General features: G+C 45.6%; 1 protein-coding gene across 6 annotated transcripts in view; it reads left to right on the forward strand.

The window, feature by feature from the left end:
* Positions 1–13,962, forward strand: part of PDZD2 (PDZ domain containing 2) — a 411,092-nt gene that overhangs the window by 347,267 nt on the left and 49,863 nt on the right. For all 6 annotated transcript variants that reach the window (XM_055146291.1, XM_055146455.1, XM_055146226.1 and 3 more), the window contains one exon: positions 8,262–8,407. In XM_055146291.1, coding sequence (XP_055002266.1) covers positions 8,262–8,407 — 146 coding nt within the window. The remainder of the gene's footprint in view (positions 1–8,261; positions 8,408–13,962) is intronic.

The following is a 13,962-nucleotide window of genomic DNA, read 5'->3' on the forward strand; positions in this document are numbered from 1 at the left end:
AATCATTATACTATAACTGTGTCTGCACTACCCAATCCTCTCACCACTACTGAAGACTCATCTACACATGCATACATATCTATGCATATGGATGTATAATTTGGGGGCCAGACCTGACTGTGTGCAGGGCTTCCTCCTGACTCTATGCTTGGGATCACTACTATGGGGACTCAGGGAACCATATGAGGTGCTGGAAATTGAACTATGGTCAGCTGTGTTCTAGATAAGTGCTTTATCTACTGTAAGATCTCTCTGGTTCCCATTTTTTTTTTTGTACATAAGAAATAATCTTGTTTTATCCCATGAAAAGCTTACTGAGGAATTTATTTTTATTTTTTATTATTAAACCTCTTTTTTAATTTTAAATTTTTTTTAAATTTATTTATTTATTTAAATTTGTTTTTTTGATTGAGTCACTGTGAGAACAGTCACAGGGCTTTTAGGATCGAGTCTCAGTCATACTATGCTCAAATACCCATCCCTTCACCAGTGCACATGTTCCACCACCAATAACCCCAGCATACCCCCCCTCCAACTCCCCCTCTGCCTGTGTGGCAGATGATTTTCACTTTACTCTTTCCTTACTTTGATTACATTCAATTTTCGACAAGAAACTCACTATCATTATTTGGAGTTTTTCCCCCAACAGTCAGACCTGTCGGAATGGCATCATTAGATTGTATGTTTTCTATTGTTGGTAACAAAGAGCATATGATGTTGCACAGTCGAGAAAGTGGCCGCCCAGTTTTGGAATTCTGGTATTAAGACCAGAGGTATTTCTGCCAGCAGGCACTGCATTCCTCGATTGGTTTCTGTGGCACTGAGATCATGGCTGTTCAGGAGCAGAGGAGCTGTCCATGGGCGACCACTCGGGGTCTCATTTGGGCAGGAGGCAGGGCCGGTTCTGCCTCCCCCATCGCAAAATTCCCCATGCATCCCGTCCCATCACTGCAAACTCCTACCTTACTGAGGAATTTTAAGGCAATTGAAATTTAAGTGCATCAAATTAAATGTTACATAGTTTAAGAGAACTTGATATTCTAGATAATCTGAATGTATATATCATTCATATATCTACTAATCAAAAGAAAAATTTAAATTGTCAATGTCTGTTTAACCAAGATATCCATGAAGGTAGCCAAAGATATAATACAGATTTTAGGGTGCTTGCCTTGCATGCAGTTTAATCTGGTTTGATTCCCCAGAAACATGTATTTTCAGCCCTCCAGCACTGCCAGGTGTGGTCCAAAAGAAAAAAAAGAAAGCATGAAGGGAAAGGAAAGGGGAGTGACAGACATAGGGCCAGAACATGTTTCCAAAAATATCAATAATCAAAATAATAAATCAACAATAAAAAGACAGAAACTCAATAATAGTCTTGATGATACTCTTTACAAAGTAAAATATCCTTGCATATAAGTGAATCAACATGGAAAGTATCATGCTAAGTGAAATGAGTCAAAAGAGAAAGACAGACATAGAAAGATTGCACTCATCTGTGGAATATAAAATAACAGAATTGGAGACTAACACCTAAAAATAGTAGAAATAAGTACCAGGAGGTTTGCTCCATGGCTTGGAAGCCAGTCTCACATGCTGGGGGAAAAAGGCAGCTCAGATAGAGAAGGGAACACAAAGTAAAATGTGGTTGGAATACCCACTCAGGAAGGGAGATGCATGCTGAAAGTAGACTATAGATTGAACACGATGGCCACCCAATACCTCTATTGCAAACCACAACACCCAGAAGGAGAGAGAGAACAAGAGGGAATGTCCTGCCACAGAGGCGGGGGGGGGGGGGGGGATGGGATTGGGGGGTGGGAGGGATACTGGGTTCATTGGTGGTGGAGAATGGGTGCTGGTGGAGGGATGGGTCCTCGAACATTGTATGACAGAAACACAAGCATGAAAATGTGTAAATCTGTAATTATACCCTCACGGTGATTCACTAATAAAAAAAATAGTAAACTACAAAGTAAAATATCCAATAAATTTTAGCAGATAAGGAAACTCAGTTTCACTAATCATTAGTGAAATAAAAGTTAAAAATTAGGGGTCAGAGCAATAGTATGTGGGTAGGACACTTGCCTTGCATTGTCTGATCAGGGTTTGATCCCACATGGTCCCATGATTACCATCAAAAGTGATTCCTTACTATGCAGCTGTTAGAAAAGATGGTCATGAAATTTGTATATAAGTGGATCTACATGGAAAGTATCATGTTAAGTGAAATGAGTCAGAAAGAGAGAGACTGACATAGAAAGATTGCGCTCATCTGTGGAATATAAAATAACATAGTGGGAGACTAACACTCAAGAGTTGTAGAGATAAGGACCAGGAGGTCTGCCCCACAGCTTGGAAACTGGCCTCACAGGCTAGGGGAAAAGGCAGCTCAGATAGAGAAGGGAACACCAAGTAGAGGATGTCGGGAGGACCCATTCAGGTTGGAAGATGCAAACTGAAAGTAGACTATAGACCGAACATGAAGGCCACTCAATACCTCTATTGCAAACTACAACACCCAAAAAGAGAGAGGACAAAGGGGAATGCCCTGCCACAGAGGCAGGGTGGGGTGGTGGGGGATGGGGTGGGGGTGGTGAGAGGGATACTGGGAACATTGGTGGAGGTGAATGGGCACTGGTGGAGGGATGGGAAAATGATCACTGTGTGAGTAAAATGCAGACACAAAAGTTCGTAAGTTTGTAACTGTACATCACAGTGATTCTCTAATAAAAAAAAGTTTTAAAAAGTGATTCCTGAGTGCAGAGGCAAGAGTAAACCCTGAGCATCACTAGGGACTCAAAAACCAAGAAAGGAAGGGAGGGATGGAAGGAGGGAAGACCACTACACATTGGTGAATCGGCCAGAGTGGCTCCAAGGAAAAGGTGGGAACTGCCCAGAGTGGTGGATACGGGGAAACAGACATGCCAGGAGGGAATGTGGATGAGAGCCTGGGGCCCAGCACCTGCTCCCCGAGATCTAAGGTGACACAAATGCCTTGTCCAAGGAGCATGTGTGTGGGAATGACCCGGGACCCGGAGCGCCCACCTGTAAGCATGAGGGCGCTGGTTCAGTGGCCACGTGGGCCTAGCGTGGTTCCAGCACCGCCGCCATGTGGGAACCCTGACACCACGACAGCCTGAACCACACCCCCATTAGTGCACTGTGCACAGGTGTGTGAGCCTGAGAACACGGAGATCCAAGTGAGCGGGAGCACCACAGCTAGAGAGGGTGACCCCAGCAAGCACGTGTGCACACACTCGGCCAGCGTGCGCGACCCCGAACAACCACCAAAGAGTAAGCGGAATCCATTTGAAATGTTCTTTTAGATTATTTTGTTGGTTTTTGGTTTTTCACTTGTTTCATCTTTTTTTAAATTTTAATTTCATAATTTTTTTATTTTCATAAAATTTTCATACTTTGACTGTGAGTGTGGAAAGGTCAGACTGCAGCTGAGCCTCAACAAGATGATGCTCATGAAAAATGAACTAGTCCCTGACGTTCCATTTGCTCTCAAAGGAACGAACATCTCCGAATGCAGCAGCTATGTGTACCTGGGTCGAGAACTCAACGTGAGGAATGACTTGGCACCAGAACTGCGCAGGAGGAAGAGAGCAGCGTGGAACACCTTCAAGAGCGTCGAAGAGGTGGTTAAGAGGATGAAGAACCTCTGACTCCAGGCACATCTTTTCGATTCCACCGTTCTTCGTGCACTAACGTACGCCTCAGAGACCTGGGCCCTATGAAAACAGGATGAGAATGCTATTCAGAAATCCCAAAGAGGCATCAAAAGAGCTATACTAGGAGTATCACATTTCACTCAAGTTGAGAGAAGGAATTCGGAGTTCCGATCTCCGTTGATGGTCAAGAATCAGAGACACTGTCTCGTTTGCCAAGACATCAAAAGTCAGATGGGGGGAGCTGGAGCGATAGCACAGCGGGTAGGGTGTTTGCCTTGCACGCAGCCAACCCAGGTTTGATTCCCAGCATCCCATATGGTCCCCCGAGCACTGCCAGGAGTAACTCCTGAGTGTATGAGCCAGGAGTAACCCCTGTGCATCGCCCAGTGTGACAAAAAAAAATCAGATGGGCTGGACATGTAACTCGATTCAGAGATGACCGCTGGACTAGAGCTGTTACTGACTGGATTCCACCGGTCGTCATCGAAAGACCAAGTGGCTGCCCACCAACGAGATGGTCAGACTTCTTCATCAAAACCCTGAATGAACGGTTTGAGGATCTTCCTGTTCCTGGAGTGAGCAGATATCATTGGCTGCAGTAGCACGTGACAGGGACAAATAGAGACAATAGAGGCGCCCGCTCGAGCAAATCGAAGATAACAGGAAGACAAGTGATACAAGTGAAGTGATATTTTCATAAGGTCTTTCACATTATTTGATTACGTTCCATATTTCAACACCAATCCCATCACAATTACACCTTACCACCACAATTATTTTGTATTTTCCCACCACCATTCAAGCCTGCCTGCCAGGGGCAGATGCTAGTTAATTTATTTTCTATTGCTTATTCTGAATATCATGAGAGGTTTCACAGCCATAAACTTCTGGAATTCTAAACTTGTAAATGGTTGGGGGTTCAGAGACATCTCTGTAGGGAGCTAATCCATTCTGAGATTCACTTGGGAGTTTCTGGATCAAGGCCATTGATGCGCTGAGTTGGCACCTGGAGGCAGATCATGGGCGTGACAGCCAGGACCCCAAGCAGGCAGGGAGATGGGAAGGGAAGACCCCTCTCAGCTGCTGCCAGGTGGCCTTTGCTTCTGGAAGCTCTTGGCCAGAGAGGTTTCATCGTGAATGGGTGGGCTGGGACACCCCCTTCCTCTTAAATGCTCTGTCTTAAATTAACCTGTTTATTTTGGTTTGGGGGCCACACCCAGTGGTACTCAGGGCTTAATCTTAGCCCTGGCTCAGGGATCACTTCTGGAAAGCTTAGTGAATGATATGGGATGTCAGAGGATGGAACCAGGGTCCGAGGCATGCAAGACAAGTGCCTTGCCTTCTGTATTATTGCGCCAGCCCGTGTTGTTTTTATTTTTAAGAGCATGATCTAGAGTAGGCACCTGCAAGCCCATGCAGCTCTGTTTGTATGGTCTACAAACCACAAGCCTCAGGAGGTTGTAGAAATATTTATTAATAGCCAAGTGGGCGGCCACTTTTGCGACCATGCAACATCATATGCTCTTTGTTACCAACAATAGAAAACATACAATCTAATGATGCCATTCCAACAGGTCTGACTGTTGGGGAAAAAACTCCAAATAATGATAGTGAGTTTCCTGTCGAAAATTGAATGTAATCAAAGTAAGGAAAGAGTAAAGTGAAAATCATCTGCCACACAGGCAGAGGGGGAGTTGGAGGGGGGTATGCTGGGATTATTGGTGGTGGAACATGTGCACTGGTGAAGGGATGGGTGTTTGAGCATAGTATGACTGAGACTCGATCCTAAAAGCCCTGTAACTGTTCTCACGGTGACTCAATTTAAAAATAAATTAAAAAAAAAAAGAATAGCCAAGTGTCTTAGGGACATAGCAGGAAAAAATCTTGCTAAAAGGTATAAAAAGTTTATTTTAAAAAAAAAAACCTCCTTGAATGGCCAAAGAAATCCTGGGACAAAAGAAGATGAAGAGGTCTATTCTCGCTGACTTTAAATGGTACCATAAAACTATAGGAATCAAAACCATGTGGCACTAGCATAAAGACAGACTCGGACCAATGGAATAGAATTGAGAGCTCAGAGATCAAACTCCAGATATGTGGACAGTTAATCTATGACTAAGTAACTGGGTACATGCAGTGGATCGTGAAATGCCTCTTCAATAAATGGTGCTGGGAAAACTAGACAACCACATGTCAAAAAAAAAAAAAAGAATCTGAACCTTGATCTCACACTGTATGCAAAAGTTAACCCAAAATGGATTAAAAACCACAATATTGAACTCATCAGGTCAATATTGAGATTGAATACTAAATATATAAGTCAGTACTTAATATTTGAGTGACTGTTGAGGTTAAATGTTTCATATTTAAGTTCACAAATAAATATTAAGGACAAGGAAAATACAGGCAAAACCCTCCATGCTATTGACCTCAGATGCATCTTCAGTGACCTGAAGTCCTTGACTAAGAAAACAGAAGTCAAAATAAACAAATGGGAACTGTGTTCAACTAAAAATATTCTGCCCCATGAGAGAAACAATGACAAAAATATGGAATACTACTCAACTGTAAGAAAACAGGAACTCATTTGTAAACAATTCACTGCAGGTGGACCTCAGCGGAGAGTATTGTGCTGAGTGAAATGAGCCAAAGGGAGAAAAATAAAATAATGATTTCTCTTGTATGTGGAGTACAAAGAAATAGAAGGATTTCTTTCCAGAGTCTTGTGGCCTCTAGAGTAAATGCAGGGAGGACATGAGACAGTGGTGGTGGAGGGACGTGGCTGCTATTGGAATCCAGTCAGCAACAGTAGTGTAAATCAGGGTCACTAAAACGAATTTCTTTAAAGGTTTTGAGTGAACCTGGGTGTTGTTACAAGAAAGAAAAAAATAAAAGAAATATAGTAAGGGGGGGCTGGAGCAATAATATAGCGTGTAGGGCGTTTGCCTTGCATGCAGCCAACCCGGGTTCGATTCCCAGCATCCCATATGGTCCCCTGAGCACCATCAGGAGTGAATCCTGAGTGGTGCAGAGCCAGGAGTAACCTTTGTGCATCGCCAGATGTGACCCAAAAAGCAAAAAAAAAAAAGAAGAAGAAGAAGAAGAAGAGAGATATATATTAAGGGAATTTAAAATGGCCAATAGTGCCAACGCTGAGATTCTGCCCAGAAAAATGGAAGTGGGGGATTGGTGGAGCAGAAGCGGAAGGCGGCTTAGAGACGAGGTGGAGGGATGCTGATACTCTGGTATAGGCAGTAGGAGCACTGTGCTCCAGAAACATTAATATCCACAGTCTTATCAATCATGGTATTCAAGAAAGCAAATTAAGTATAAAATTAGGCACCAGGGCCACACCAAGCAATCCTCCTGACTCTGTGCTCAGAGATCACGTCTTGAAATGTCCAAGTCATATATAGTGTTGTAGATTGAGTAGGGTTGACTGCATGCAAGGCAAGTGCCTTAACCCCTGGACTATCTCCCAGCCCATAATATTTTTTAAAACACCCATAAAACTGAAGCAGTAGCACAGCAGGTATGGCGTTTACCTTGCACGCGGCCGACCCGGGTTCTATTCCTCCGTCCCTTTAGGAATGCCTGGCAAGCTACCAAGAGTATCCCGCCCTCACAGTAGAGCCTGGCAAGCTACCCGTGGTGTATTTGATATGCCAAAAACAGTAACAAGTCTCACAATGGAGACGTTACTGGTGCCCACTCGAGCAAATCAATGAACAATAGGATGACAGTGACCCATAAAACTATGCAAGTTACCATTTGTAGCCTATAAAGCCTAAAACATTCTGATCTTTCCAAAGTTTGCTGACCCTCATTTAAGACCTTAAACTGGCTGCAAACCAAATGTCCATCAGCAGCAACACAATAGGACAATATGTTTATACAGTGAATTGGTATGCAGAAATCGCATGAGCAAACTGTTAGCGTGGTTTTAAGTTCACGAACATATATTAAGGACAGGGAACTGAAAAATAAAATGCACATTCTGTATGTTCATTTATGGAAAGTTAAATATGGGCTGAAGTCATTGATGACATTAGAAGCTGGGAGAACGTTAACTTGGATGAGGGCACCAGATGCCTTGGGGTGTGTATTTTTTGTGAAAATCACGGAACTGCATACTTAGGGTTGTCTGCCTTTCTCTAGGTTGTTAAATCTTAATAGAAGGTTTGCTTAAAAGGTCATTGCTGTACAAGAAAAGTGCCTGCCACAGTGATGGATCTAACCAACCGCAAAGTCATACCCAGCCCTCCGGCCCTGGAAACTATCTCTGAGAACATTCTCGCTCTTGCTTATTATCCTATCAACCATGACTACATCCTACAGAGCCAAATGTGCCTGTTGCGCCTGGTCCAGTCTGATCCCTGCCAACACTGACCCCTTCTTCATCACCTGGCACGGTGGCTCCACACACAGGGAGTGGATGCAGAGCTGCACAGCAGAACCATGGGAATCCTTTTGGAACCTCTGCCTATGCTCATATTGCAACAGGTTCCTGCCTCTGGACTGCCTTGAGATTCTCTTTGTCCCATATCAAGTCATAGTTTTCCTCTTTGTTTCTTTCCCAAGGGGGTGTGCACCGTTTAGAGTCTGTTGAGGAATATAATGAGTTAATGCTGCGGAACGGGGACCCCCGGGCCAGGATGTTGGAGGTTTCCCGAGACGGCCGGAAGCACTCTCTTCCCCAGCTGCTGGACTCCACCGGCACCTCACAGGTAAGTCCGTGACCACGGAACCCTCTTGGACTCTCTTACAGGCGCTGCTGGTTGGGAGAGAGCCTCTGCCCTGGGTTTTTCTCGGATCCCTCTAAAGACCGACCAGGGCTGCCCTGTTCTGAGGAGCTGCCCTCTGTGTGGGCTGGGAGCGCTGGGAGATGGAGGGAAGCAAGTCAGGTCTATCCCGGGCAGCAGCAAGGGAGTCAGCCCAGGATGTGAAAATGCTAGAGGAGAAAAACAATCCTGGGTCGAATCTCAACAGCTTGGTTCCCCTCCCTGTGTGTTTTGGAACCAAGAGCTGCTCTCAACTGCCAGGAGACAATGGCGCCTCATGGTCTGTGGTGAACCACCATCACTTAGGGGGGCGTGTCCCATGTCAGTGGAACAACTGTGTGGGTGGACGTGGGGATGTGGGGGAGAGAGAGAGTGTGTGGACACCTCTGCGGTGCCTGGGAACCTACCTGTTTACTCAATCATGATGGCCACAGCTGAGGTGGAAAGGGGCTGAGGAGAGGCGGCAATGGACGCCTGAGTTAATCATATAGTCTGTCAGGGGGCGGCTCTCCATCGTGAACTCACGTTATGAGGTGAGTTCATAACCAACTCATAACCAACTGAGGGGCAGACCCAGTCTCCGGGGAACTTGTAGGATGGTAAGCTGAAGGACTCCTGAGGAACCACTGGCGTCTTCACCTCAGGCCTGTGACAGAGCAGAGATGGAGGAGAGGGAGGGGCAACACAGAGGGGGGAGAGGGGAGGGAGAGAGAGAGACGGAGGGAGAGAGAGAGTCAGAGAGACAGAAAGGGAGAGAGAAATGTTGGAGAGTAACAGACAGGATAAAAGGGAATCTCCGGGGTTGTTTCTCTCATTGTGATAGATTCACTGTGAAGGAAGTTCTGACCTGACTAGCCAAACGGAAAGTGCCACGTTGCAGAGTAGGGGCTAGTCGGCTCATGTGTGTTGGATCCAAGTGTGTTGACAATACCAAGACCAAGAGAAAGGAGAAAAATGGACGTTGGGTAAAATATCTCCAGAGTAGTAACTGGAGACAAGTGTGTGAGTCAGAATGAGCCACTTGGACCAGTACTGGGGGTGGGGGGAGGCGGTGGGGAAGGGGTCGTCCGAGGCTGCAGGTGAGCAGCTGTAGGGGAAGGAGCACTACCTTCTGGCCAGGGAGACCAAGCATTCAGGGGGTGACCCTGTCCACTGTGTGTCACAGCTCTGTCAGAGTAATGGCCCGGAGACAGTGGGGAAGCATGCAGACCTTTGGCTCACACTTGTCCCCCAAGCAGAGATGGAGTGAGGTGTCCTTAAAGAATAGCGAACAGGAGCTGGAGTGATAGTACAGTGGGTAGAAGGTTTTCCTTGTATGTGACCGACTCAGATTCAATCCCGGGCATCCCATATGGTCCCCCAAGCACCACCAGGAGTAATTCCTGAGTGCAGAGCCAGAAGTAACCCTTGAGCATTGTCAGGCATGACCCAAAAAGAAGCAACAAAATAAGAAAGAAAGAAAGAAAGAAAGAAAGAAAGAAAGAAAGAAAGAAAGAAAGAAAGAAAGGAAGGAAGGAAGGAAGGAAGGAAGGAAGGAAGGAAGGAAGGAAGGAAGGAAGGAAGGAAGGAAGGAAGGAAGGAAGAAGACTGGTGAGCAGAGAAAAGAATTCCCTTACCTAGGATCTGTACAGCCCTGAAATCCCTCATCCTAACTAGACTTCCAGGAAGCATAGACGTGAAAAATTTAGAGAAAAGACATAAGGTTCTTTTCCCAGCTTTTTTTTTCTCCCAGCTCTCACTTCTTACCTCTTCCCCACTAAGATTTGTCTTCTTTTTTCCTTTTGAGTTGGGCGGAGGATGAGGTGGGTGGCCATACTTGCCAGTGCTCAGGGCTTAGTCCTGGCTCTATACTCAGGGATAACTCCTGGGGGAGCTCAGAAAACCAAAACCAGGTGGTACCAGGATCAAACTGGAGTTGGCTACATGCAAGGCAAGTGCCATAACCACTGTATTGTCTCTTCAGCCCCTTCTTAATCTTTCCCCTCTTCACTAGAAAGTACTGTGTAGAAGGTCCTGGGAGATAGTACAGTGCTCAGGGCACAGTACCCAAGTTTGATTCAGTGCCATATGAGCACTGCTGGGGTGGCCTGGGTAATCCCACAGTGCTGGACTGGTGCAGCACCACATCATCTGACCCTAGCATTGAACTGCAACCTGGTTGGCTGAGAATTGCTGGTGGACACACACCCCCCTCACTCAGCCTTTGCAAATATATGTATATATATGTATTTCATATATATTATGCATATATACATATATATACGTATATATATATATATACCAGACGACCCACCCTACCCACGCCTGATAAATACTTCATCAGCCGACCTCCACTACCTCCACTACCCAGCCACCGCCACACTCCAGGCCGCTTTCCAGACCACTTAAACCCATTTTCCATAATTACAGCACCGTATTTGATGGGTTTCAAATATGGTGTGAACCAAGGGAACACCTGTAAGATTGATTGCCCTTTTAAGCCTCCATCCCTCTTGGAGTGCCCGGCAAGCTACCAAGAGTATCGCACCTGCATGGCAGATCCTGGCAAGCTCCCCATGGTGTATTCAATATGCCAAAGACAGTAACAACAACGGGCCTCATTCGCCTGACACCGAAAGAGCCCCCAATACGACAGCATTAAGAAGGATGAGCAAGGAGAGGCTGATAAAATCTCAGCGATGAATTAGACTGCCAAAACGAAGGACTAAAATGACTGTATTTTCAATGCACATACGCTGGCATTGGAAGCATTCATTGAGGACATGATGGTGCAAGCACAGAAGATCAAGTACGACATCATTGGTCTGACCGAAATGAGAAGGCATCACATCACGCCATTTTTGACACTGGAGAAGAACTGTTTCTCAGAACATGTGAAAACAGAGGCGTTGGTGGCATCAGTGTCCTTGTCAACACAAACTTGGCCGTAAGCATTGATTCATTCGAATGCCTAACAACCCATATTGGATGATTACGCTTAAATAGATGTGGCTCATTGCTGGCAGTTTCTATCTTCATCATCTACGCACCAATATCCACCTATGATGAAGAAGAAATTGAGAAGTTCTACATGGAGCTGGAGAAGTTCTATAAGGAAGACCACACCTTCTACAAGATCATTATTGGTGATTTTAATGCCAAGATAGGACTGAGAAGGTTGCCCGAAGAACTCCACATTGGAATCCATGGCCCAGAATGGAACGAGAAAGGTGAGAGACTGTCTGAGTTCATCATGTTGACCAAGGCCATCCATGGCAACTCACAGTTCCAGAAGGCCGAATTGAAACACTGCACATGGGAGTCTTCCAGTGGACAGTTCCACAATGAAATTGACCACATCATATTCAATCGAAGGTTTTACCTGAATGATGTCGCTGTTGTCTCCCAAAATTCCAAACGGGATCGGACCATCATCTCCTTCATGCAGAATTCTACTTCACAGAGCGGGGATAAAGGTCGCAAAGTTTAATTTTAACAAGAGAACTCCCAGAATAACCACCAGCTGGGAGCTCTTTGGCATTATTGCAGCAACGTGGGAAAATGCCATCTTTGACAACATCAACAAGGAATACGATCAACTGGTTCTGCACCTCCATAACTACACGAGGAATGTTGAGAGTGGGAAAGCCACAAACAGATGCCTGTCTTTGGAAACTCTCGAGCTCATTCACCAACGTGGTTTGGCATGAGCCTCGGGCAATCACAAGCTAACATCCGAGCTTGTAAAGGTGTGCAAAGAAACAATAAAGGAAGACCTCAAAGAGAGAAGAGCAGCAGTGTTGGCCGATGCAGAAGAATCCGGAAAAGTATTCACAACGCTCTCCTGTCCTTTGCCAACTACAAGACCAAGATGACTGCCCTCCGATGTCCTGATGGATCTATCACATCTTCCAGGAGGGCAATGGAGAGGATTATTCATGACTTCTACTGAAATCTCTTTGACAGCCATGTCCAACTGCCCACATACCAAATTCCACAGGATGGATATGTCGTTCCTAACATCCTCCCTTCCGAAATCCAACACGCCATTTTATCGGTAAAGACGCGTACAGTGTCCAGACAAGGTAAGATCCAAACACCTGAAGAATCTGCCACCAGTACTCATCAATACACTGTCTTGGCTCTTCACATGTTACCTGTCTATATGCAAGGTTCCAGTGGAAAACCAGCAGGACCGTTCTGTTGTTCAAGAAGGGAGACATCCACGACATCGGCAACTATCGCCCAATCTGCCTGTTGTCCGTCGTCTACAAGTTGTTCACTTGCGTCATCCTGAATAGAATAGACAGAACACTAGACGAAGGACAACCATGCGAGCAAGCCAGGTTCTGAAAAGGATTTAGCACGATCGACCATATCCACATGGTGACCAAGCTCATTGAAGTTTCACGAGAGTTCAAGATGCCACTCTGACATTCATCAATTTAAAGAAGGCCTTTGATTCTGTTGAGAATGAAGCGGTCATTGAAACCCTAGCCAAACAGGGCGTTCAAACTCAGTACATCAAGATCCTCCTCGAGCTGTATTACGGAGTCACCACCAGGATCTCACCATTCTATGAGGAAGTGATCATTGACGTAAAGAGAGGGGTTCAGCAGGGTGATACCATTTCCCTGAAACTCTTTAGTGCCACCCTCGAGAACGTGACGCGATGACTGGAATGGGAAGGAATGGGAATGAAGATAAACATTCGGTAACTACACCACCTCCACTTCACTGCATTGTTTTAGTAACACCAAACATTAGCCAAGTGTCACAAATGCTGGCCAACTTCAACTGTGAGTGTGGAAAGGTCGAACTGAGCTGAATCTCACCAAAACAATGTTCATGAAAAATGAACTAGTCCCTGACATTTCATTTGCTCTCAATGGATTGAACATCTCCGAATGCAGCAGCTATGTGTACCTGGGTCGAGAACTCAACATGAGGAATGACTTGGCACCAGAACCGCGCAGGAGGAAGAGAGCAACGTGGAATGCCTTCAAGAGTATCGAAGAAGTGGTTAAGAGGACAAAGAACCTCTGGCTCTGGGCACATCTTTTCGACTCCACTGTTCTTCCTGCACTAACATATGCCTCAGAGACCTGAGCCCAACGAAAACAGGATGAGAACACTATTTGGGTATCCCAAAGAGGAATTGAAAGAGCCATGCTTGGAGTATCACGTTTCACTCAAGTGAGAGAAGGAATCCGGAGTTCCGATCTCCATCGCCGATCAAGAATCAGGGATGCTGTCTCATTTGCCAAGGCCTCAAAAATCAGATGGGTCAGACATGTAATGCTACTTAGAGATGACCACTGGACTAGAGCTATTCCATGGGACATCAAAAGAGCGTGTGGCCACCCACCTACGAGATGGTCCGACTTCTTCGTCAAAACCCTGAATGAATGGCTTGAGGCTCTTCGTGTTCCTGGAGCGAGCAGATATCATTAGGCTGCACTAACATGCGACAGAAATGAATGGAGACGTTACTAGCACCCGCTCGAGCAAATCGAAGATCA

This window comes from Sorex araneus, chromosome 1, assembly GCF_027595985.1.
Source record: "Sorex araneus isolate mSorAra2 chromosome 1, mSorAra2.pri, whole genome shotgun sequence".
NCBI lineage: Eukaryota > Metazoa > Chordata > Mammalia > Eulipotyphla > Soricidae > Sorex > Sorex araneus.